The following is a 27515-nucleotide window of genomic DNA, read 5'->3' as shown; positions in this document are numbered from 1 at the left end:
CATCGCGTTTCTGTGTGTAGCAGCCTGTAACATTGTTCGCCTGTCGCACCACCCTGTGGTTTGCCCAGAAACCCCGACTTTCGGCCAAGCAAACACGGCCCTGCGTTCCGCACTCTGCCTGTTGTTGTTCCGCCTTTCTTGCTCGCTCCCTGCATCCAAGTCCTTGTTCGATGCTTTTTTGTTCGGCTTCGATCGATGATGATTCCACCATTCGTCTATCTTCTATTTATATCCATGCCACACAGTCGTGGCACCTCCAAGAGACGCAACCCTTCATTTCACCATGGGTCAACCCATCCGCAAATCAACACATCGGCTTGTCCATTATAATATTCAAGTCAGCCCTCCCTTATAAGTTCGGCTCGTCCATCGTATTAACTCGGCCAACACATGTAACTCGTCGCACTTCTATCATGGATCGCTCAAGTCGATCGCCCGCTCACCCGACCGTCGTCGCACAACTTGTCTGCACGTCTTGCCCAACGCCCATTCGTCTCGCCTGCCTGACGCCTTTAACCGACACGCTGGCCCAACGCGTTCACCACATAGCACATCAACCCGAGTTGGGTAGTACGGGCATGCACATGGGCATGCCTACTACAACTCAGTCGTCTTTAATTGAATGTCGTCGCACTTTGCCCGAGTTGGTCAATATGGGCACTCGTCGCACATGAGCGCGCCCGACTCAACTCGTGGGCCTGACATCCTCCACCACTCTAAAAATGTTGTCGCCCTCGACAACACCATCTCAACAACCTCCATCGCTAAGACATATCCATATGTGTGGGCACCCAGATAGCTCCACCCATGACCTGCTCCATGCTACAAATTTGCCAAACTCTGCAAGAAAATCATGTGTTGGATCCCCTTGTGATGGTGATTAGTTGGGTAGCTAATCCAACCGTAACATCGCCTCCACAAGAACGCATGCTCCCTACATCATCATGACCATCTTCGCATCCTGTTATCAATCGTGTCCATCTCGCCCCAAGTGTCTGCTCATAAGTATAGAGGACTCACTGCCACGGGCAGCAAACAATGAGCCTCATCCCCATGTGGAGGCCAAAGGCTCTCTCATCCTCGGCTAATAGCTCAATCCACCTATCCGGATCCTCCTCTTCCAATCTCTGCATGTATGCTTCTCGGCTCTCCTCCTGAGTCTCTGGTCTAGCATCATTTCCTTCCACTGCCTCTAGCCTGCCTGTCAAATCCAGGATACTATCAGACAATGCTCTAATAACCTGTGACTGCTCCATAAGTTTTGTCTCTGCAGAAGACAACCTCTCATAGAGTTCTTCATCCCGCTTGATGTCCTCCACATTCATCATTGTCAATTTACACCCAGTTGACATAGCTGCCACAGTCGGTACCCCCAAAGGTTCATCATCCCGTCGTAAATGTACAACTTCTTCATATGTGGCACCATCATAGCCTCATACTGCTTCAAAAATTCCATACCCAATACAGCCTCATAGTCATCCATCCGCACAATCGTGAAGTCGATCTTCCCAAACCACTCACCAATGTTCACATCCACATTCTCTGCCATGCCAATAACTGTATCTGGTGGAGAATTCACTACTTTAAGACGAGCTTGGGTTGGTGAGAACTTCAACCCAACTTTCCTCGCAGCTTCCTCTCTGATGAAGTTATGAGTTGCACCACTATCCACCATTGTGAGTAAAGTGCCTTGCCCAACCTTCATGCTAACATACTCCAACTTGTTCCTTTCAAGATCCCGCCTTGGGATAGCTTTCGTAGCTACCGCAGCTCCTAAAATCTGCATCACCCCAACTGTTGGATCTTCCTTCTTCTTCTTTGCATCGGCTTGTGCTGCTGCAACCACCGTCGATCTAGAAGGACAATTCTTCACCATGTGGTTCTCTTCGCACAACCAACATTTCAGAGGCTTCTTCATCTTCGACTTGTCATTTGATCTCAAATGCTCCTCCTTTGTAGACTTCTCCTTCGGTTTATCAGACTTCTTCTTTCTTTCTTCAGTCCCTTCATCATAATGTTCTACTAGACAATCAACCGCAACAAATGCTTCTTCTAGAGTCTTGATCTTTTGCCTCTTCACCTCATTGCATGCCCAAGGTTTCAATCCTATGATGAAATTGAACACCTTGTCTTTCTCCGCCATGTTAGGTAGTTCCAAGATCGCACTCGAGAATTCCCGTTGATATGCCTGTAGACTCCCTGTTTGCTTAATATACTTAATCTTCGTCCTTACATCCCAAGACTCATCTCATGGGCTAAATGAGCCTGCAAAGCTTTCTACATATCGTCCCAAGTAGATATGTCATTAGCATCACCATTGGAAATCAGATCTAACTTCCGTCTCCACCACATCTTAGCATCCTTAGTGAGGAATTGAGCAGCTACCTTTTCCTTGGCTTCATCATCAGGTATCTCCAGGCGTTCCAAGTATTGCTCCATATCCCATAAGAAATTGCCAAGAGCTTTTGCACTCCTCATCCCATCATAAGAATCAGGTTCCTTGACTTTCACATGAGCAATCCCTCCAATTGGTCCCTGCCCAACTACTTTCTTCAAAACAGCTATTTCATTCTGAGCATCGTCAAGAGCTTTCTGCAACTTCAATATTTCGTCCAAACCTTGATCTCTTGTAGCACCAATGTTCTTGACTTCCTTCTCTGTTTGTGCATACTGCCATTCAGTATACTCGTATGAACCTTGAGGTTCTCATGTGCTTCTTCCAACTTCATGAACTTGTCCTGGAACTCATCATTCTCGGCCTTCAACAAAGCCATCTCTGCAACAAACTCCTCCATACGGTCCAATAGCATGTCCATAAAAACTATCTCGGCATCCCTACTACATTCACCTGTCAACTAAGGTTCTTCCACCTGGTCTGCCATCAGTTTTGCTTGTGATCTTATTAAGACCATATACCAATCTGTTCAACTTCGACCCTACAACAAGCCCCTGTTGAACTTCTTCAACTTCAATCAAAGCCCTGCGGAAAGTGGGCTCTGATACCAACTGTCACGAAGTGGCAGTTGTATCTTTCACTTCAATCAACTCAACTCACCCTGAATCAAGCTCTTTTACCTTGGATTGAAGAAATCTATTGTTTAGCATCGACACTTGATAATTTGGCACATTCTTGGTGATAAGATTGTCTTTCCATTTATTGTTAAGTACTCTTGTCATAAAAGCTAATCATAACTAAAGTACTTGAGCATTAAACAATCTTAACCTAAGAAATCACTCATATACCTTGCATAAGAATTCTAAGTCTAGTTGCATTAATAGCGTACCTCCAAGCATAAGCTTAGTTGATAGACTTTTTAGGGCCACCCTTCTCATCTAGCTTGAGGGGCTTAGCAACTCTTTAGTGGTTAACACAGTTACCTCACAATCATCAGAGCCACAGTCTCTACACTGTCGGAGGCATCGGGTGGTTAGAGCCTAACAGAAGGTATCGTTAATTAAGCCATTGCTTGCTTCCTATTGGCCTCTTTCCCACAACCTACTCTGGAGACTAGCTTCAAAATAGTTAAGGGGAAGGTTATACTTAGAATAGGCATATAATTAAAAGTAACCATGATTCTTGCATCACACCTACGTCTTAGGATTTGCATGGCATATAAGTTAGTGAAGCATCTAAGCAGCGATTGTCCATCCGGTAACTTGGTTTCTAATTGATAATAAGCAAGAAACTGACTCCATAAGGCACTGGTCTCACATTTGAATTAAATTTAATCCTTAAGTCTTGCTAAATTTAACCAAGTAGCTAGGCCACTCAATCGTGTCTCCCAAACTCATTGGTTGCCAACTTGTCCTTCATCTTCACATTTCCATAGGGACTACCCCCCACAGCCTATTGTTGGGAGAAAGCTAGAACGGAGAGGTCGGGGATCAAAGTGACAACTCCCGACCTGAGTTGTTGTTGCAGTGCCTGTACAATCTGAGCAGCAACAAGCTCTATCTGCTGCTGCTTAATCTTCATGTGTTTATGCCCAGAACAACAGCATTATGTTTAATGATTCAATTTCATGGACTACAATTATTTTTCATTTGCAACATTTTGAATAATGGTGGTTAAGACTTTTAGGTATTTTGGTAACTAGCCAACCTGATTTTGAAATTTGATAGTGGTTGTGGAGGCTGCAGTTGTGGCCTGCCATTTTTGTATAGAATCCATCCATGGAGATATTGCTTTTATTAACAGTCCAATGAAGCTTTTAATCAAAAATACTAAAAACATTACTTCCCATGTTAATAAATAATCATTCATGCCAAATATATGATCAATAATAATAATACATAGAGTCATTGCAAATTATAGCCCATACTGTGCAGTGATTTGCTAGTAAGAATATGCTGATTTCAAAGAGGGCTGTGGTTATTTAATGAAAATGAAAAGCAATATTTTGTCTCTAGGTTCAATCCCATCCTGCCTTGATGTCATTCCTCTGACAATCTACGCAGATAATTATGCATACAATATTGCAAGAAGAAAGCTTACTATATTCAGTGCCCAATGGTGTATACTTCCGAAATTACTACCAATTCTTCCTATAATTCAAGGAAACTTTAATCACTTTGTCAACCAGTTGTAGATCAAGTGGCCAAGAGCTCAGGAACTTGTTATCTTCCACCGTCAAGGTTTACATCCCACTTTGTGCTTGCTCTCTTTGTGAGCCAATTGTTGACTGTTGACCTGGCCTTGAGACCTGAAGAATCCAAATTATTCTGGGTAGCATCCTTGGAATGAAGAGAAGTACCCAGTGGATTTCCCCAGGGAAGCATCACACAGAAAGAAAGAAAAAGGAGGGAAACTTTAATCACTTTAAAATTCCACAACTTGTTATGCTTTTCATCCCCATATACTGCAGGAACTATCAGAATTGAAGAGCAAAATTCGGAATCATCTAAGGTTATAATTTGAAATTGGCATTAATTGTCTCCGAGTTAGACACAATATCCTCTTAATATCTGACAAAGAATTTATTAAGAAGATTATATGTATGGAACATCTCAGTATCTAATTGCAACTCATGATTGTACCACAATTATGTTCCAGGGACAAGATCACAGAAATAAATGAGCAGCTCTGAAAATTCCATAACGATTATGTTCCTTTTGCAAAAACTTTCTGGCTGCTGTCTTTGGACCCTGTCCTTTATGGACCAGTCATCATAATCTAGTCAAATGTGTTCTCCTATACACATAACAGATAACCGCAATCTCATAGGAAAACTCCTGAATCGCTTCGAAACAGATCAAATGCATTCAATACTAAATTGTAGCAAGAATAGCTTTTGACCTGCATAATTTTTAACAGAATATAAAGAAGCCATTTTGCATTACAAATGTGCTTCCCTGAGAAAGTGTAGAAGGCCAGTTATGTGGAAACGACCAAGGAATGTCCTATTCACATGATACCCTCCAAATATTATGAGAATATCTACGGAAATTTCTTGATACGCGTCAAAAACCAGGAAAATAAGACTTACTTTATCAAAATGCAAATTTTTACCCAGCCATTGAACTGCAGCAGTAAATCTTTCCCTATCACCAAACAGTGCCAATGTATCCAATGCATCAACCTGAGAGATGTCAATGTCATTGTATTCAGCAACCTCATACATTGAAGGTTAAAACAATAATCCTCACTCTAAAGTAATTTCTTAATTGAATACTATGCTAGGGTTATAGCATTCAATCTTACAAGCGTCAATGCATAGCCACCCAGTGTGTTTTCTCCTGTACAACTTAAAGGCCTTAGCTCATCAAGAGGAAAAGCATGTTCCATATACCCATCAAAGGCATGATAAAACATTTGTTGAACCTGCACTCAAAAAAAATAATCACAATCAAGCAAGAAACACAACATGATTATGTTTCATTTAAATGAAAAAAACCTAGCTCCACAAGTAATAGAACAGCAGAAATTGTACTAGGATCATGTTATAACAATTCAATTATGTTTATTTGATGCACAAATTACATTAAGATACATGTCCAGAGAACCATAGAGAGGAAGGAAATCCAAGTAGGCAGGGAAACTAAGCAAGATGATTATTTAGGAATTTTGCACGATCCACATATTTTCTTTTCCCTTTATATTGAATGCATAATTTTCACCATATATACCCAATTATTCCCAGGATTAGCTGCCCTCAGGTGGGGTCATTATGACTCATATCCACTCACACAATTCTCATTTGCATTCCACAGCATATATTGCATCTGATGAAGTGGTGAAACCTATACCAGTTCAGTTGTTCATCACCAAGGTGTACCATGAGGTAAATTTGCACCTAAAATCATCCAATAGTGTGTGCTTCTGTTTTGATTGGTTACTTTGGAGGACACCACAGAATCTAATATCAAAGACCGGACGTGACGAAATTGTGAAATTTATTGATGGAAGGTATGGTTCAGTCAAAGATAACAAGGTGCTATGGTACTAGCAAATATCTAAACACCGAATTGGCATACTGTGTATTTCAAATAACAACGAACAGCCTAATTCCTCAGCAAAGAAAATTTATTTATACAAGAAAGACAGTTATCAAGATTCAACACCTCAAATCAAGGTTTGATCTGAACAAAAAATGACAATGATAAACCTGTGGATCGAGTTAAAAACTTAAACCTACATTAAGAAGGATAACTGAGCCCTGACAACACCCAGCAAACCTATAACAAGAATACTTATGGGGATGTTACCCATATAAACAACCCATAATTGGAATTTGGATGCATTCTGCACATTGTGTGCATGAGATTTCACTTCAAATATGCATGCCATTGCTCCACATTAAGAAATCCTAATTTTGGGAGAAAACAAGAAATCACTGCAGTTTTCAGCCCCAGATTTTGAACGGCCATTGTTTTGACATCTTGAAGCAAAGCTATGTTGTATAGTCCATGCTTTTACAGTGCTCTAAAAAAATCTACACAGTAGAATAGAAAATTAGATTTAGACATCTTTACTAAAAGATCAAACATTTTAGCTTCTATTTGCCTTCACAGATGTCTTGCCAAAGGTACCTTTTATTGCTCTAGGCTCTAGCTTTCTATAAGTATTACTGTAACTTTTGAGAAAGTTGCATTTCTATTCTAATTATTTATTTCTTCTAACTGTAACATATGCGTGCACCATCATAAGCCTTACTTATTGGCCTTGGACCGATGATCAAATGCTACACCAATATTATTGAGAAATCTAGGGTGTAGCAATTGAATGATTTCTCTTCTATTAGTAATTGCTTGAGTGATTTTTACTTCTTTAGATTAGAATCTTCTTTTAAAGGTTATTCGTGTTATTCATCAAACAGCTACCAATGCATAAACCATAAAGAGACAAGAGACACAGAATATAGGCTATCAGCCAAGGCCAAAACCTCTCCACGTGAGAGGAAAACCCAAACAAATTCTTCCTCTTATAGAGATTCCAATTGATGAATACCAAGACCAAGACCCTTAACCTATTTGCCACTCCAAGACCAAGACACACGTTCCCTTGGTGAGATCCTTAGACAATGATAGTCAACTTTCTGCCCCTTCCCTTTTCTCGGCTCCTTTTCTGCTTCAAACCTTCGGCCTCCTTGAATTAGGTCTGCAATCCTAATTCAGAAACCCTAGCTTATGTACAAGTCTACAAGACCTTATCTTATGCCTTCACTTTCTTTGCTTTGGATAGGGTCTTCTTCTAGCTTGACTCGGCTCCCTTCTTGTCTTGACCTTCTTCCAACTCGACTACCCAATAAGGAATGTTATTCTTATCGGCTCCTTTTGCTGCAATAGATCTCTTGCTACCTCACAGGTGAGGAGGATATCAACCCAAAAACAGACCAGAAAAGAGCTCGGATTATACTCTTCCTTCCTTCACTTGATAATAAGCTTCCTCGCTGTACTTCACACCTCTTCCTTTAGACTTGATGACCACCAAAATTCTCTTCCTGAAATGATGCTGAGCTGTCCTATAAATAGTTGTTCCCTCATCAAAATAAGCCGACTTGACAGCAAGTTGGGCTAACATGTCATTTGGAGAGGTATTGTTATTCTTCTTGAAGCCGACTTGAAGAGAGATTCTTGTGCTTGTCTTGGAGGGCTATTTGACACTTTCATTGACTCTTATACAAATGTAACATGCCCAAGAAGGGTCCTTCATACATGACATTGACTCTCTTTGACTTTATGACCAATCCTAAGGGCTCACAATGGGAGCCATTACTAAAAATAAAATTCCTTGCTCATGAAACCCATAAGACAAGCATTACAAAAATAATTTTATTATTCTTTACATCAATTACATAAAACCACATTTACATATGCCATTATTCATAATGGTTCTTGGTCATTCTCAATTTGAAGAATTTCTTATAAGAAGAGTCGGATTGGTAACCCCATCTGTATAGCATCATATCAACCAGCATTTTCACATAGCAAGGCCTTGACTAACAGCTCTATCTCTCCATGAGATCTGAGCACAATGTTGGCAAGACCAATGATGTATAGACACCCTCATCATTGTCTCTCTCGGAACACACCCCACCCAAGTTCTCAGGGTGTGTTCCACCAGGACTATTCTTATCTTGGATTCCCAGTCCTCAAAGAATATCGGTCCTCTACGACTACACTTATCTTGGATGCCCTAACACATCCTGAAAGAGCATCGGATGCTAGAAGTTTACCCAATCCTCCATTTTATTTTCCCAAGTGAAGACAAGAATGATGTGTCTATCTCTCCTCTTAATTAGGGAGGACATATCTATTCCAATAAAGGAATGTACTAATTCCTACAGAAGGAATGTACCTAAGCTCCCTCTTAGCTTAGGAATTTTGCTTCCAAGTTTCTACCAAGTAAGAAACTTGTTTCCAAACTCCCTCTTAATTAGGGACCTACAGCAGCTCCTCAGGTGGAGATGATGGGACAACCAATTGCTTGAAGAACTCCTCACGATGTCATGAACTTCTTTTCGTTATCTAGGAGTCTTCATGTTTGGGACTTCTTCATAGGGCACAGACCATCCATCACTTTCATCCATGAGTCAGTCATGTCATCATCGGAAAGTGATCCATTTGTTCATATCTAGCCTTCCTTCATGCCATGTTTCCATAAGGATCTTTCATCCTACTACATGGGCATCAATGGTGGAATATATCCATAGATCTTCCCTCGGCAGCCCTGCATAAGCCCATCCAGATATTTGTTCAAAAAATAAGAAATGAACATATAAATCAAAATTACCTTTGTGATGGTCTTTCATCATTTACATATTCTAGTTTGCATCAACATCCTGCATACATATCGACACATCTCCCAAAGATATATATATTGTCAAGGGTCTCTTTCTTTTTCCAGATTCCATTAGAATCTTCATATCTTTCATGGAGATATCCTAGTCAAATATTCTTGGTCTATGGATGTTGATTGCCTTTTTCCATGGTTGCATATCCCACGATCTCTTCCTTCCTTTCTTCACACATTTCTTTCTCAAGAACTTCCAATCAGAGTTCCTCCAATTAATGTCAACCACCTCATACTTCATATGAGAACATATTACATTGATTTCATCTAGTGAATGTGTGACCCATGCATTCCTGCATTCCTTCGAGGGAGGAGATCCTTCCTTTTGATTATGCTCTCAGGATAGAGCATTGATCCATGTTACCTGCGACCATATGACATAACTCTACAATATTGAATGTAAATATACATACCTCATATTTCCTTTGGGTCATCCAAACTTCCTGTAGCAGCTCCCTTGATTGAAAAAGCTTGAATCCCACAAGTTTGTAATTCTTGATGAAACACTTGCTTCCTCTCTTGATCGGTGAACCTTTTGATGAAGATTCCATCAAAGAAACTTGAGGATCTAGAGTATCCCCATCTAGCAGAAGTTTCCTTTTTGACTGATGTATGATGAGCTTTGACCTGGATCGCCTTTTTCCTTTCCATAAGTGCAACTTATGTTTCCAATGAGGTTCCCAATAGCTATATCCTTCATAGTTGACTTGTCAATTAATTTCAACCATCTTTCATGCTTCTCTATGATGATGTCATGAGCTCTTGCTTTCAATGCTTCTATGATGCCTTGAACCATCCCATAATTTTTCTTACTAAATTATGATAGTCATATCTTACAACAAAAGACTTAGGAACTATGAAAAGAACTTAGGTGAGGAAGACTATCTCAGTGTTAAAATGGGCCAAACTCCATGTGGGTCGTCTTATTAATGGCAACTGATATTTTTCTTGGATCCCTCTCATCGAGAGATGTAGGATTGATCTAAAGATCATCTGATTCTGATAAGTATTCATGGAGTTATGAATTTATTAGTGTTATGGGACAATTCGTCAAGGTCGGCCAGCAACCAAATAAACCCACTTGTGCTCAATGTTTTAGTATAAATAGAGGTGGCCTTCAAGTCATTTCACACACTCACTCTTGAGATCTCTCTTCATTTTGTTTTGGGTTTGATGAAGATGAGATCTAGAGGGAGTGCCCTAGGTGATACGCTGCCCTAATAGAAGATGCCCTAGAAGTTGTCATGGACAAGGCTCTACGCTGCCCTGATGGAGAAATCTAATACGCAGCAAGAAGAAGGCTCACGTAGTCAGGGAGGAAGGTTTCATATGAAGCCTTAACGCTGGTATGGTAGAAGCCTAATGTTGTCATCTAAGTAAGGTTCTACGCTGCCCTAAACATGACCTTCCTACACAGCAAGAATAAGCCTAAATGATGCCCTAACAAACTGTTCTAGGACGTAGTTTAAAGAGGGTTCTTATGTGCCCTGACTGCTCTAAATGAAAGCCCTAGCCGCAGTCCTATTGGGAGGACTAGAGCCTTAACCTAGCCGTTGATAATGGAAAGACTTGGCCACAGTTCGAGGAGATCTCTAGCAGTCAAAGAGAGCCACCATACGCTGCCTAAAAGGTTCCTCATCCACTGTCTAAACACTCAGCCTAATCCGCAGTTTCAAAGAGGCATCTATCTGCCCTAGCCGCAGTAAAAGGTGAAGGTTACAGCCATCGAAATAAAGGTTTCTAGCAGCTGTCATTTGTGCTTCAAACCGCAGTCCAAGTAGGGCCAAATACTGCCCTAGTCTCAGCCCTCAAGGAGGTCATCTTGGCCGCAATTGGAGAGGACCCTATCAGCCAAATGATGAAGTTTAAGAGGTCCATAACTCTGTAAGGAATGAACCCTTAGACGTTGTAAGGAAAGTCAGATCTATGTCACATTGTTGTAGATGATAGCGTGACACATTTGAGATCAGTTTTGGGCATGACTGTGCAGCTATAAGGTTGATCGGTAGACATTGTTCTTCAAGGGTAATAGCTGAGTACTGTATGACAATCTTGCTTGCTGCTGGGCTAGGCCGCAGGCCATAGCCAGCAGCATATTGTGTTAAGGGTTGCACAAGGATAAGGACTGAAGGTTGATGTGACTGCTTGTGTGGTCAGCATGTTAGACAGTATGGTTAGATGCAACAGTTGGATGCAGCATGGTATTAGAGACAGTAGTGAAGTGCAGCATAGTAATAGTTGGGTGCTGCTCGGTGATGGGAGCAGCACAATGATAAGAGCAGCTCAGTGATTGGGTGCAGCACAGTGACGGATGCAGCATGATGATGAGGAGCAGCATGATGATGAGGTGCAGCACAGTGATGGGTGCAGCATGGTGATGGAATCACCTTGGAGAATCAATTGAAGCAGCATGTCTTCAACTGATCTCATGTAGAGATGATCTATTCTCTTATCTAGAAAGTCGAAGTGTTGACTTCTGTTGTAAATGTACTATCTCTCTCTCTCTCTCTGCTGAACTATTGAAGAACATATAAGAAGAATTGATCAAGGGTGTCCTCACATTGGGGTTTGTCCCTAGCAGGCACCACATCTTGTGTCCTCTTGTCTTGGCTTGTCTTCTGCGATTTATGTTTATGTTCTATCTGTAGTTTACTTTAATGTTGATGTGATTGCTAATCTGAAAAAGATATTGAGCTAATTGTGAAAATTGAATTAAATTGCTCTAAGCATAGAACATACCTAAACTTAACACTCAGTCATAGTAGAGATCTCTTACTTCCTCTTTCTTGGACTTCTTTTCAGCTTCCTCCACTTCTTTGGTGATATGGGTTTCTTCTCTTCCTCTTTTGTTATTGTCCCTTTTGATCTTAGGACTAGTGTCCATATTCTTGACACTCATAGGATTGAATCTTAGCCATGTTCCTTTTCTTTTTCTGAGAACCAACTTTCCACCCTTTCTCCTTGTCATTGTAACATAAGCTTGATTTTTCTCACCTGCTCCCACATCAGATTTGGCCTTTAGCCTGGGTTCTTCAATCTTGCATGGTGACCACAGCTCATGGAATGGAGTAGCTTCTTTCTTCCCATAAATACTTGAGGTAAAGTTACCCCACTCCTCTGGTAGCGCATTTAGTACAACTGTAGTCATTTCCCTACCAGACATGACTTCTCCTAGATCTTGAAGTTGATCTCGGATCTCAGATATCCTCATAAAGTATGAGGCTATTCCATCTTCCCTTGACATCTTCAGCTTGTAGAGTTCTTGCCTTAATTAAATGACTTCTCCAACAGTGCTTACGGAATACAACTCTACCAGTTTGTCATAGATTTCTTTTGAAGTTTCGAGTTTTGATACATATGGAATGAGGGGATCCTTGATGGATTCTATGAGGATCCTTGATGGATTCTATGAGAATCCTTTGAGCCCTAACTTCCCCTTTCATACACTTTGCAAGAGCCTGAGCATCTTCCTTTCCTAGTTTTGTGATAGATCCTTTGACATGTTCCATCACCTCATTTTCAATGAGATTCAAATCTGTCCTTTTCTTCCATGCAAGATAGTTTGAAGCCCCAACCAATTTGTTGCTTTCCTTGCAAAAAGACATTTTGACAGATTCAGATGTGGACATAAATATACTTACTTGATAGGATGCTACTTCTCCTTGCTGCTTCTTTGATGTTGATAATGATATAGAGAATAGAAAACTTATCCTTGATGAAGATAGTTTTCTTCAATAATGATCCTTGATTCGTAGATCTCTTCAACTTGGCCTTCTTTTCTTGATGATGATCCCAAGACTTCTTTGTAGGCTCCTTCTTCGATCTAGGGTTATAATGCTTCCTTTGTAGATCTTGACTTTAAGATGATCTTTGCTTTGATACCTTTCTCGAGATTTGATCCTTATGTCTCTTGATAAGATGCCCTTCCTTGACTTTGTTCCCTTAGCTCTGATACCATGTTGAGAAATCTAGGGCATAGAAATTAAGTGATTTCTCTTCTATTAGTAACTGCGTGTGAGTGCTTTTTTACTTCTCTAGATTAGGATCTTCTTTTACTTAGGTTATTAGTGTTCTTCTTCATCAAACAACCACCAATCCATAAACCATAAAGAGACAAGAGACACTAAATATAGGCTATCAGCCAGGGCCAAAACCTCTCCCACTTGAGAGGAAAACCCGAACAAATTCCTCCTCTTATAGAGGTTTCAATTGACGAATACCAAGACCAAGACCCTTAACCTATTTGCCACTCCAAGACCAAGACACGAGTTCCCTTGATGAGATCCTTAGAAAACGATAGTCAACTTTCTGCTCCTTCCCTTTTCTCGACTCCTTTACTGCTTCAAACCTTTGGCCTCCTTGTATTAGGTCTGCAATCCTAATTCAGAAACCCTAGCTTATGCACAAGACCTTATCTTATGCCTTCACTTTCTTTGCTTTGGATAGGGTCTTCTTCTAGCTTGACTCGACTCCCTTCTTGTCTTGACCTTCTTCCAACTCAACTACCCAATGAGGATTGTTATTCTTCTTAGCTCTTTTTGATGCAACAGATCTCTTGCTACCTCACACGTGTGGAGGATATCAACCCAAAAACAGACCAGAAAAGAGCTCGAATTATACTCTTCCTTCCTTCGCTTGATAATAAGCTTCCTCGTTGTACTTCGCACCTCTTACTTCATAGTTCATACTAGATGACCACTGAAATTCTCTTCCTGAAATGATGCCGAGTTGTCCTATAAATAGTTGTTTCCTCATCAAAATAAGCCGACTTGACAGCCAGTTGGGTCCACGTGTCATTTGGAGAGATATTGTTATTCTTTTTGAAGCCGACTTGAAGGGAGATGTTTGTGCTTGTCTTGGAGGGCTATTTGACACTTTCATTGACTCTTATACAAATGTAACATGCCCAAGAAGGGTCCTTCATACATGATATTGACTCTCTTTGACTTTATAACCAATCCTAATGGGCTCACAATGGGAGCCATTACTAAAAATAAAATTCCTTGCTCATGAAACCCATGAGATAAGCATTACAAAAATAATTTTATTTTTCTTTACATCAATTACATAAAATCACATTTACATATGTCATTATGAAGACCAAACCTGGCTACACTTTTCAACAAATACTTCCCTTTTTAGGGCTTCATCTCCTTTTTCTTTTATTTTGGGGCTTCCACCCCATTCTTCCATTTTGGGAGTGATTAGGCCAAATTTTGTTTAGAAGGTATTCACTTTGAAGATCTCCTCATACTTTAATATATCATTTAATTTTTTTATTGATTCAAGCTTATGATCAGCATAAGCAAGCGGCAACTACTCTGTTTTAGAAATAACATAGGCCAAAAATGTCCTACCATACTACATAAGTCTTGTCTGGAAAAGAAACCACGAGTGAGGAGTATCTATTCCACTGAAGTCACCCAAGGGTCACACCTAGCCCCACCTGTTTCCGCAAGCACAAGCACAAGCATGTCATTGTATAGACTTGAACCTAGTGGGGGGTAACAACACCACCCCACTTTCACCATCTTCACAAGCCACCATTGAAATATCAATCATTATATCAAGGTATAATCCTCTTATACTTAATTTGAGTAGAGATTACATATAGCGATGTTGGTGGAGCCACAAGTTAGTGAGCCAATGGGGGGACAAGGTTGAAAATCAAATGGATTTCAACAATAAGGAGATTTTTCAATAGCCATGTTCTATCACCTTACTCAAGAGGTATAGTAAGATGGTTGATCATCACTATCCCTTGTAGTAACTAAAATAGGTCAATTTGTATGCTAGCTCTTTTCACAAGTTTGAGAATGTGCTTCAACGACAAAGTAATTGATCCATAACAGTGGTATCAAGGCTCAAGAAAAATGCCCCCCCCCCCCATGTAACTCGATGGCTAAAGATCATGATTACATCTCCATAAACATAAACACCAAACTCATATTGTCGTAAATAATACAATGCAATCCTAATCCACACAAGGCAAGTCCACAAGCAAGAACTCCAAAGAAGTAGCTTTCTCCAATTAAGAAGGAAAATTGAGTAGACCAATCTTCTAAACATGGTTAAAGTTGGTAGAACTTTATTTTTACTCTTGTTATGTTCGTGAATGTGATTTATCTAGAGTAGCCTTACATCTACGAGGAATAGCCAACAAATGGTAAAAGTGTAGAAAATTGAAATCATAGCAGACACCAAAACCTATAACCCGCTAACAAACCAGAACGATGTTAAAATTATCATAATAGGGATTTTTACCCCAAAATAACTGACAATGGCACTAGAACCCAAGACACTATAGAAAGCATCAATGTTCCCCTAAAAGTAGAAGGCTCAAAATAATCAAACAAAAGATTAATTGAACAAAGATAAAATCTAACCTAGTGTAATAGGATCACAAGCTATTCTCTCTAGACTTGCAATTCTAACTCAAATATTCCAACAAAAGAGTTTTCCAAACTTGGAGTGAGTCAAGCTTTGTTTAACTATGTTGGAGCCATGTTGAGTAAGTTTGACTTGCAATTATTGTGTATTTCTTTTTTGGTACTTGCCAAGTTTTTCCCAAGTTCTCGATCCAAGTCATACTCTTGACTTTTATCCTCATCAACTTTTTCATCGATCCAAGTTTGGTCCTAATAATAAGAACAACCTCAACATAAACTCACTCTTTTGATCTCCATTCCAAAATCTAAACGAAAGCACACAAATTTCAAAAGAACATGTATATAATGCAAAATATGAAAGGCCCTTATTATACAATCAGTGCCCTAACAGCGAAAACAACAATCAAGATATTTGAGCCTTGAGGACCACAAAGACATCAAGAAGGACCCCAATCAAGATAAAAGAACTAATAAATTTAGTCCATATGTGTTAAATTTGGCAACTACTGCCAAACTTCACCTTGGACAGCTCATATGAGGCAGCTGATATTTTTATTGGATTCCTCTCTCTGAGAGGTGTAGGATTGATCTAAAGATCATCTCATTCTGACATGTACAAATGGAATTATGAATTTATTTTGTTTATGGACAAATTGTCAAGGTCGGCCAGCAAACTAATGTAGGCTCAGAAGCCCAACAGTCACCTCTATTCATCATCAACGTTTGCATATAAATACAAGGTGCCTCCTCATTTAGACACCTCACTCACCCACATTCTTCTCTCTCCTTCGTTGATTGGGTACGGATTTTGAGGTAGCTCTCCACACGTGCGAAGAACGAATGGTTTTTGTCCCTACGTTGACCAATGTTGACCGAAGTTGCAAGAAGGTTGTTTTGACTGCGTTTTTGTAAGGGAGATCTTTGTTTGGGTAGGCTGCATTTCTAGGCACAAAAATCGAGGTTGTTTGACCACTATTTGACTAGCGTTGACTACAGAAGGGTTTGTTGCAGCGTTGACTTTTGTTGACCAGATTTAATTGGACTTTTTCAAATGTTTTTGGGCTGATTTGTCTAATTGTTGGAGGCTGAGTTGACCGAGTTTGACCGAGCTGTTTTGGAGGTCAAAATCTGCCCTGTTGACTAGCATTGACTTTCTAGTTAGGGCTTCTTGTTACTGTTGTTTGACTGGTCAGATTTCACTTTGATTGGGCAAGTGAAAATTGTATATTGTACTCTCTCTCGCTCACTGCTAAACTTTTGAAGAATTATAAGAAGAATTGATCAAGGGTTTCCCCACATTGGGGTTTCTCCCTGGCTAGTGCCATATCTTGTTCCCTCTTGTCTTGGCCTGTCTTCTATTGTTATTGCTTATGTTCTATCTGCATTTTACTATCATGTTGATGTGATTGCTAAACTAGATATTGATATTGGGCTAATAAGAAAATTGAAGTAAATTTGCTCCTAAGCATAGAACAGACCATTGTTACCTAAAATTAACATGGTATCAGAGTTGAAGTGAAGACAAAGCCCAAGCAAGAGTGAGAAGAGAAATCACTGAGATCCTTTGATCAAGGAAAAGATTCAATGGCCTCCACATCCTACTTTAAGTCTGATGATAAACTTCATGATAAGTCTGATTATCATGCATGGAAGATGTCTCTTGACTTGACTTTAGAAGAGCAAGATGTTATGGACTATGTGCAGGGAAATATTTCGGAACCTCCTTCTAATGCACCGGCTGCTGCTAAGACAAAGTACAAGAAGGGTGAAGTCAAAGCAAAGAAGATCATCAGGGATTCTATTCATAAGCATTTAGTTGCTTACATCTCCGATTTGAACACATCAAAGGAGATATATGACAGGTTGGTTGGCATGTTCAAATCTAGCAATGCAAACCAAGTTCTCTTTCTCAAAAACAAGCTGAAGGATATAAAGAAGGGAAGAGGTGAAGACATTCAATCCTACTTCATGAGGATTACTGAGATCAAAAATGATCTTCTTTCGATTGGAGAAGCTATTGCTAATAGGGAGCTTACTCTCATTGCCCTTAGAGGACTCCCTTGTGAATGGCACGTGTTCAACACCATTATTCTTAACAACAACAAAATTCCAGGTTTTGAAGAATTGTGACCAGATGTTCTCAAGAAGAAACAAGGATGATGGAACTAGATATGCCTTCAAATAGGAATGATCCTACTGCATTCTTCGCTCATGCTAAAAAGAAGAACAACGCAGGTTCAAAGAAGCAACATCAAGGAAGGTCGGGTTCCAAAAATGGAAGGAAGGGAAGATGCTTCATTTGCAACAAGTTTGGCCATTATGCTAGGGAGTGTCCTAATAGAAGGGATACACCTCATGATGATGACAACCACAACAACAACAATTTCAGGGCAACAACAATAAAAGGAATGGCAGATTCAACAACCAAGGAAAAAGGAATGCTCCCGCTCCTCATCAAGTCGCCCTCCCAAGAGATCTAGAAACACCAGGTATGATGAATCTAATGTTGTTGATAACAAGCAAAAAGAATTTTAACTTATATCTGCCCTCTCTACTGCCTCTCCTCCGGACACGTTGGGAAATTGGTTGATTGATAGTGGTGCCTCAAGGCACTTCACTGGGTATAAGGAAGCTCTTTCTAATCTGGTTGAAATCTGGAAACTATCCTTGGAGACAATGCCACCTATCTCATGAAGGGAGTTGGGAATGTTACTTTTCAATTGAATCAAGGTAACACCGTTCATCTACAAAAAGTATTATATGTACCCGATCTAAAGAAGAACATGGTATCTATCTCGGCGATGGAAGACAAAGGCTTCAAGGTGGCATTCATTAATGGAAAGGTACGTGTGTGGAATAAAAATTTCAAAGATGCATTTACACTTGGCTTCAGGGTTGATAGCCTATATCAAGTTGGAGGAAATCCATTGGGAGCTATGTCTTGCCACGCATCACTTCAACCTGAATTATGGCACTGGAGGTTTGCTCATCTACATTATAAGGCTCTACCCAATGTGAGGAAGATGGTGACAGGTATGCCCGAATTTAAACTAGAACATGAAGGTGTTTGTCAGGGGTGTGTCGAAGGAAAGCATACAAGGGGACCATTCCCCTCAAGTGATAGCAAGACTACCGACATATTGCAATTGGTTCATTTTGATCTATCTGGTATGATGCCTGTGAACTCATTGGGAGGATATTTATATTATGCTATCTTTATGGATGATTTCTCTCGCAAGACTTGGATATATTTCTTGAAGAAGAAGGACGAAGTATTCTCATGGTTTTGTTCTTTCAAAGCTTAGGTCGAAAATCAAACCGGGAAGAAGATCAAAGATAATGCAATCGAATATGAACCAAATGAGTTTAATAATTATTGTAGAGAAGTTGGCATTAAGAGGGAGACTACTACCGCATATACTCCTGAGCAAAATGGTGTTGTTGAAAGGAAGAACCGTTCTATCGTAGAAGCCACTCGTGCCATGCTTCATGATCAAAGCCTTCCAAATTTCTTATGGGTCGAAGCTGCAAACACTACCGTGTATGTTCAAAATAGATATCCTCATCAAGCGTTGGACTCCAAAACTCCCGAAGAAGTTTTCACTGGTAAGAAACCTGATGTTTCTCACTTTAGAATTTTTGGTAGCCCCGTATATTTTCATGTGCCGAAAGAAAAGAGAAGCAAATTGGATGCTTCTGGGAAGAAAGGAACATTTGTGGGCTACAGTGAAACTTCTAAGGCATATAGAATCTATGTGCCTGGTCAAAGAGAAGTGGAGATAAGTCATGATGTCACCTTCGATGAGGATGCTACCCTTGAGAAGATTAGTAACCTTTCTCTTCCAAGCAAGGACAAGGACGCAGATTCAAGAAAGCAAGGAGAACCGCAGGATGAGCCGATGCCCGATGCTGAAGGACCAATGGATCCCATTGATCCACCCCCTCATGAGCCCTCCTCCTCAAAAAGGAGACCCTCATGGCTTAGGGAGACTCTCGAAGATGTCGAGAAACATGTTGCACCTAGGGGGACATTTCATGAAAGCAAGAAGCTGAATAGGTACCAAGGGTACTTAACTACAATGAGCACCATTGTTCAATCTGAGCCTTGCACATTCGAAGAAGCTGTAAAGCACCAAGTTTGGAAGGATGCAATGAACAAAGAGTATGAGTTGATTATGAAGAATGATGTTTGGGATGTGGTCCCTAGACCCAAGGACAAATCCGTTGTCACCTCGAAATGGCTCTACAAGATCAAGCATGGAGCTGATGGAAGTGCTGAAAATTTCAATGCTAGATTTGTTGCTTGAGGCTTCTCTCAAAAGGAAGATGTAGATTATGATGAGATATTTGCACCAGTTGCCTGCTACACCACCATTCGTTCAATCATAGCCCTTACTGCCTCGCAAGGATGGAATCTACACAAGATGGATGTCAAGGTTGCCTTCTTGCATGGTTCACTTAAGGAGGAAGTCTATGTAGAACAACCTGAGGAGTTCAAAGTTCAAGATCGTCAGACACACATATGCAGGTTGAAGAAAGCCCTCTATGGGTTGAAGCAAGCACCCCAGGCTTGGTATGAGAGGATCGACAGCTATCTGATGAAGTTGGGATTTACAAGAAGTGAAGTTGATCCGAACTTTTACTTTAAGGTTGAGAATGATAGACCTCTCATCTTGGTACTCTATGTCGACGATCTCTTTCTGACAGGGGAAGACCCTCTTATTCATCAATGTAAGATGGAGTTGGCTCCTGAATTTGAAATGAAGGACCTAGGACTGATGCATTATTTCCTAGGGTTGGAGGTCTGGCAAAAGCCAGGCGAGATTTTCCTTTCTCAAGGAAAATATATTGTGAAGCTACTTGAAAGATTTGGGATGGTGGACTGCAAGTCCGTGACTACTCTGATGGAACTTAACTTCAAGAAGTTATGTGGAAGTGTTGCTGGGCCCGATTTGGGAAATCCTTCTGAGTATCGTCAACTCGTGGGGGCCCTGATGTTCTTGGTGAACTCCTGTTCGGACATATGTTTTGTAGTGAATACATTGAGTCAGTTTATGGTCGAGCCTCATCACATACATTGGATTGCTGCCAAGAATCTCTTGAGATATCTCCGAGGCACAATCACTTATGGACTGAGATACACTACCGAGAATGTGAGGCTCCATGGTTACTCTAATGCAGACTGGGTTGGCAGTGTAGTGGATCGTAAAAGCACATCCATTGCTTCTCTCTAGGTTCTGCTTCAATATCATAGATGAGCAGGAGGCAGAAGTCAATTGCCTTGAGCACCGCTGAGGCTGAATACATTGCTGCTAGTATGGCCTCTTGTGAAGTTGTTTGGTTGAGGAAGCTCTTTAGTGAGTTGTTTGGACACGTGCTCGATACCACCGTGATCTTCTGCGACCGCCAAAGTGGGATTCGTCTTTCTAAGAATCCTGTGTTTCATGACCGCTCCAAGCATATTGATACCAGGTACCACTTTATCCGGGATATGGTATAATGGGGAGCAATAAGGCTCCAACACATTGGGACTGATGATCAGGTTGGCGATATTCTTACGAAGCCCCTAGGCAAGGTCAAATTCTTAACCTTCTGTGAACGACTTGGAGTCGTGGAGAGACCCTCTTATGAGGGTCCCGTATGAGATGGATGTTGAGCTCTGGGAGCTCTGGGGGTTCGGGGTACTTCTTGGAGCGATGAGCGACCACAGGGTGAGTAGTTCACCTTCCCCTAGTGGTGCGCAATGTACAGGGTGAGTGGTTCACCTTCCCTTGTGATAGCCCATGTTGAAATATGCATAGGATGAGTGGTTCACCTTCTCCTGCCGATACATCCTACCCATGAAGTCTGGGACTCATGGGAAGTACCTCTCATCTAGCCAATGAGTAGGGAAATGAGGATAGGGACCATAGTACTACCGATGGACGCATCGTGTACTACCATACTCCCCATGCTAGGGTGTCTGATATTGATCTGGGATTAATCAAAACTGACTTTGGGTCAATTAAGAGTGGTATGACACACTCTCTATTATTGGAAACTGACTTTGGGTCAGTGGAGAATGGTATGATACATTCTCGATCATTTCTTCTTTCTTCATGGTTCAGCAAAGCAGAGCAGAGCAGAGACAGGGATGGTATTGTTTATCAGACATTTTGGCAAGTGAAGTTCTCCCTAGTTGAGAGGGAGTGTTAAATTTGGCAACTAGGGCCAAACTTCATCTTGGACAACTCATATGAGGCAGCTGATATTTTTATTGGATTCCTCTCTCCGAGAGGTGTCGGATTGATCTAAAGATCATCTCATTCTAACATGTACAAATGGAATTATGAATCTATTTTATTTATGGACAAATTGTCAAGGTCGGCCAGGAAACTAATGTAGGCTCAGAAGCCCAACAGTCACGTCTATTCATCCTCAACATTTGCATATAAATACAAGGTGCCTCCTCCTTATTTAGACACCTCACTCACTCACATTCTTCTCACTCCTTCGTTGATTGGGGACGGATTTCTGAGGCAACTCTCCTCACATGCGAAGAAGGAATGGTTTTTGTCCCAGCGTTGACCGAAGTTGTAGGAAGGTCGTTTTTACTAGCGTTGACCTGTTTTGACTGTGTTTTTGTAAGGGAGATCTCTGTTTGGGTAGGCTGCATATCTGGGCACAAAAATCAAGGTTGTTTGACCATTGTTTGACCAACACTCACTGCAAAAGGGTTTGCTGCAGCATTGACTTTTGTTGACCATATTTGACTAGACTTTTTTAGACTGTTTTTGGGCTGATCTGACTAGCTGTTGGAGGCCGAGTTGACCGAGTTTGATTGAGCTGTTTTGGAGGTCAAAATCTGCCATGTTGACCAGGGTTGACTTTCTGATTAGGACTTTCTGTTACTGTTGTTTAACTGGTCAAATTTCACTTTGATTGGGCAAGTGAAAATTGTATATTGTACTCTCTCTCTCTTTGTTGAACTTTTGAAGAATTATAAGAAGAATAGATCAAGGGTTTCCCCACATTGGGGTTTGTCCCTGGCTGGTGCCATATCTTGTGTCCTCTTGTCTTGGCCTGTCTTCTACTGTTATTGTTTATGTTCTATCTGCATTTTACTATCATGTTGATTCGATTGCTAAACTAAATATTGATATTGGGCTGATAAGAAATTGAAGTAAAATTGCTCTTAAGCATAGAACATACCATTGTTACCTAAAATTAACAATATGAAAAAGATGCAAAGAGGAACAACTATCTTTTTAAAAATAAACCTAAGAAATAGATACCACTAGACAAGAATTTAATAATCAAAGATAGGTTTCACAACAAGAGACATACATTATAAATTCCTATTTATAGCCTTTGTCCTTACAAGCACACCTCCTATCTTTATTTGCATGATGAGCAATATATTCCATCATTAGGAAATTTTGAGGTGACTTTCTAGAAGACATCTTAATCTTTTAAAAAAAAATAGAGAATAACACAATACTCATATGGATCTCGTATTTGAACAACTAAGAGATGTCAAAACATATACAAGGCTCTCAGAATGTGATTTTTTTCAAAACGAGGTAGAGCAGCTAGGGCATTTTCTCAAAAAAAAGGTTTATCAAGATAATCCCCAAAATATTGAGTTATCAAAGATTAAAGAACATCAACAAGTCTACATGAAATATGAAGCTTCCTAGGACGAGTTGAACTTTAAGAAGACCCACAGCAAACTCCTCACAAATAGCAACAACACTATTAGAGCTTCTAAAGGGATCAAGAATACTGGAAAGACACAAAAGCAAGGAGACATTTTGAGTCTTGACCTCCTAAAAATTAAAAATAATAATAATAAGAACCACCAATCCAAATAGTATCTAAACTGCCATAATCACTCAAGGTTATCAATGGTCATGCCTCAATAAGTCAACATCTGCACGGGTAGGGGCTGACCTGTCATCAAGGCACAAAGAGGTAAACCAATGCGCTATAATCGTTCACCACCCCTGTTCGAGCAGTTTTTTTGGATCCATTCAGCGAAGAAGGTGATTTGGAGAGTACAATGGACCACAAGTACTGGGAGTGAATTCATATATGCCTAGATCATGGTGCTAAAAAATTCATATGCAGTTGATGCAGACCTCCTAAGCCATATTGATAGCGTGGGTGTCTAATAAGAATGTAGTTATGTTTACACCCTGAGACTTGCCAGTTCAAAATAAAATTAGAAACCAAAAATCAAAAATATCATAAGTATGATCTTCATTCACACTGGCAATAAATTAACAGGCCTGGTATTCAATGGGATTGAATTACAGTGCACTGGATTGTCCCAGAGGACGCGAAAAGAAGAATAGTAGGATGTAAGCAAACAAATTATATATATTCCTCAAGGCAACATGGCATGCTATTTGCAAACCATTAAACAGTCAGAATGGAAAACAAGTTTGAACAGAACGGAAAAAAAAATGTAAACAAATAAATGAAGCTCTAGTGCAATTTCAAATTCCGCCATTACCTCGACAGCATCAGACTGAGAAGAAGACTAATCTAAAGCTCAAAACTGTATATGGATACGTTTTCTAAAAGGTGAAACAGAATGAGATCTGAAAATAAAACGCATTCTGGGAGGCCTAACCGGTTATTTGCAGGACTACAGAACCCTAAAACTGCAATTAGCATCCAGCAAAGCGATCACCCACCTCATCTCGGAGCAGCTTGGCCTCTTGGGGAGTGACAGAAGCTCCATTGGACGTAGTGGAAAGAAGGAGCAATACGAATATCAATAGCAATCCATTGAAACAATTAAGGCCCTTCATTTTTCTTGTAGACCATTGCAATTACACTAACCAATCTTGCCACGTATAATTAGATCTTCAGGCCCAGGCCATTGCATCTAGTTTAACTCGGACCAGATTAACACCTTCGGAGCTAAGAGCGGCTCGTTGATCATATAATAATAACAAAACCTTTGAACAATTAGGCGTGGATAAAAGCTAAAGAAATCCAGAGTCTAGACATTGCCAACTTATGCTAAAGAAATCCAGAGTCTAGACTTTCCTCAACTTATGTGTACCGTGGAACCATAATATTGGGAAATCTTTGAGCCGTTCTGGGCCGCGGTTATGTTTCTACCTTCAAAACAGACCAACAGAAAGCAAGAAAAAACATTATTTTACTTAATTTATTGGTATAATTTCGATACAATTTGATGATTTTCACACGTGAAAAATTATGTGAAAAATTATTTAGAATGGAGTGTTCTAATGAGCAATTGAGCAATTGCCTGGACGACCAAAAGTGATCAGAATCTGGGCAAAAAAATTCAAAAAATCTTGTAGAGACAGTGTTTGAATCATGTTTTTGATAGTGGAAATGGATTCAGCACCATCAAAAACATCGAGAACACTTAAAATTTTGAAGTTTAACAACTATAACTTGGATTTACAAAAATCCTTGCCGGATTTTCTCTAAATATAACCAGAATTTCTATAACTTTCCGGGCAACTCCTCCACCTCGTTAGACTATGCGATTTAGAATTTTACCTATTTTCATATTATAATAATAATTTAAATCATGTACAAATAAAATTGGATTATTGAAAAGGCATAGTTTAATTATAAGATCTTTTTCTTTTTCTTTTTTAATTTGAATATTTTTTATTTTTATATTTTTTTCCTTTAGTAATTTGAATCTGTTGTGGATTTCTTGGAATAATAAAACATTTTTAATTGTTTTTTTAGTCAATTTTATCCAAAATCTTAGTGAGGATTTTTTGGAATGGTAAGACATCGTTGATTTTTTGGGCAATATTTTTACATGCATTATGCTTAAAATTTTGTCGAAATTTTTTAAAATAGTAAGTTTGAGCTCTATGATCTATACAAGCAAGTGCAATGGGAGATTTTGAGGGCTTAGAATCCATTTATGCATTCAAAAATGCACAATGGAGGACATTGAAGCCATTCATGCATTCAAAAACTCATTTTAAATGCAATATATATATATCATCAAAAGTAAAAATGTCAGTTAGATTAATAGTCATAAGAATATAGACTTTTGTTTTTTTATATGTTTTTGGATTTTAGGTTGTTAATTTGTTTCCTTACATTAAAAAATATGAGTTTTTAACCAATACTAAGTAGCTTTCGGTCATATTTTAAGACCAAAATGTGATTTTAACTTAGATAATATCTAAGAAAATCAATTCATATTGTTATTATTGAGATTAAAGAAATGTAATTGTGTGCATTCAAGTATATAGCTTTAATTTCATATATGAGACCAAATATTACCTTCAATTACAATTTTACTTCTTATAGTTTGAGTGGACCTTCTACTTAAGAACATGTGTTTCCTTGTAAGAGATCATAATTTCAACAAAATATGTAGATCTCCATAGACTTTCAAATATCTTCATTCTAGGTGAAGATTACAATTTTAAAAATTTCAATGCAAGGATTATGATTTCATTTTACATTAATATTTCCCTTCACCTAAAATATTTCATTTTACTTAAAATTAAAAAAGTAAATGTGCAAGAAATGAAACAAGAAGTGTACCCATTGTGAAACATGAGCTTTGGGATCGGTGCCCTTCTTGGAAAATCTTGGTTACTAGGTACTAGTTCTACATGCTCTTAAACAAATTATATACAAAAGTCAAATTGGTTTGTTGAATTGAAGGATTTTCTAACCAATGTCTAATTCTAATTCACCAAATCCATAAGATAGCAACCTCAGCTCGTAGAACCACAACAGGAAGCAAGATATGTGGAGAAAAAGTCAACCACGATTCTGTGTGGGTAGTGGACAATGAGTTCAAGGTTACCCTCGCTTGTAAGGTCCAACTAGTGACTCTCTATTGGACATGGAAAAGGTCATGAGGCAAGACAAGTAAATGGAGAAGGTTTGAACGCATTCCACACACATCATCTAATCACCCTCTTCATCAATAATATGCCATAATAGTCAACTAACGATTTTTGGATTCCTTAGTCAACATGGACTTGGAATGGACTCAAAACCAAAAGAGGGTGTCATCGAGATTCATCCAATTGAGAAGCTAAAATGCATGGAATGGTGCTGCTAAGGAAGGGAATCAAATGACATATTTTTTGAGTTAGAGATTTCAACTTGTGGCCACATCTACCTAAACAACTCCCAAGTACCACAAAGTAAACCTTCAACAAGCAAGAAGATTGTCAACTATGTTGAATTCCTAATCTAAAAATCCAACAAGTCAAATTGTTGGTAGAAGGTAATGGTCTCTAAACAAGTAGTGGAGGAGCCTACAAAATGGATTGTAGCTAAAGGAAACACATGAACTCCCAACATTATGCAATATAAGGGAATGAATCATTCTCAAATGAAATGAATCTTCAACATAAGAGAATCAATTGGTCACTAGAGTGTCATAACAATATAGGGGATAACAAAATGATTATTTTGAGAAAAAACAAATGGCAACAATTGGAGAACATGAGGAGAAAATGATGACACCCAAATCAATTGAGTTTCCATCAAATTGCAAAAGGGGAACACATTTTCAAGTCTCTCAATAGACGAGTAGAAAGGAAAAGGGCCCAAAGAAACAATGCCAAAAGAAATTAACTAGGGGTTGATTCCAAAGGAAGAGACCTAGTGAATATTGACTCTTGGAGTAGAGAAAGTGAGTCAACCCTTGTATTGTATTTGTGAACAACAATAGAATAGATCCCAATTGTTTGATAGAGAAGGGCATGTTCAAGTAGGGACCAGAAATCAAACTCATTGTTAGGGATGATAAATCAGCTTATAATTGAGCAAGCAACAACTTCCCTTTTCCTTTTATGTTTGTCATGTAACTTGAGCAA

The 27515-nt window shown here is 39.5% G+C and overlaps 1 protein-coding gene across 5 annotated transcripts in view; it reads right to left on the bottom strand.

Annotated features, from left to right (window-relative positions):
- Positions 1-24817, bottom strand: part of LOC149143811 (Glycosyl hydrolase family 47 protein) — a 425142-nt gene extending 400325 nt beyond the window's left edge. For 2 of the 5 annotated variants that reach the window (XM_089447854.1, XM_089447850.1), the window contains exons 1-3: positions 24363-24816; positions 5702-5821; positions 5487-5579 (exon numbers count right to left, since the gene is read on the bottom strand). In XM_089447854.1, the coding sequence (XP_089303980.1) occupies positions 5487-5579; positions 5702-5821; positions 24363-24479 (330 nt within the window). In that variant the 5' untranslated portion in view covers positions 24480-24816. Of the gene's footprint in view, positions 1-5486; positions 5580-5701; positions 5822-23613; positions 23859-24298 lie in introns of all 5 variants that reach the window. The other 3 variants (XM_089447852.1, XM_089447853.1, XM_089447851.1) reach the window with 3 other exon arrangements.
- Between the last annotated feature and the right edge of the window lie 2698 nt (positions 24818-27515).

The sequence above is a fragment of the Pinus tabuliformis genome, chromosome X (assembly GCF_031772625.1).
Source record: "Pinus tabuliformis cultivar Carrire ecotype Pingquan chromosome X, CPIR1, whole genome shotgun sequence".
In the NCBI taxonomy this organism is placed as follows: Eukaryota; Viridiplantae; Streptophyta; class Pinopsida; order Pinales; family Pinaceae; genus Pinus; species Pinus tabuliformis.
Note: the sequence above shows the minus strand (reverse complement) of the source record. Positions and strands in the feature narration are given on the sequence as shown.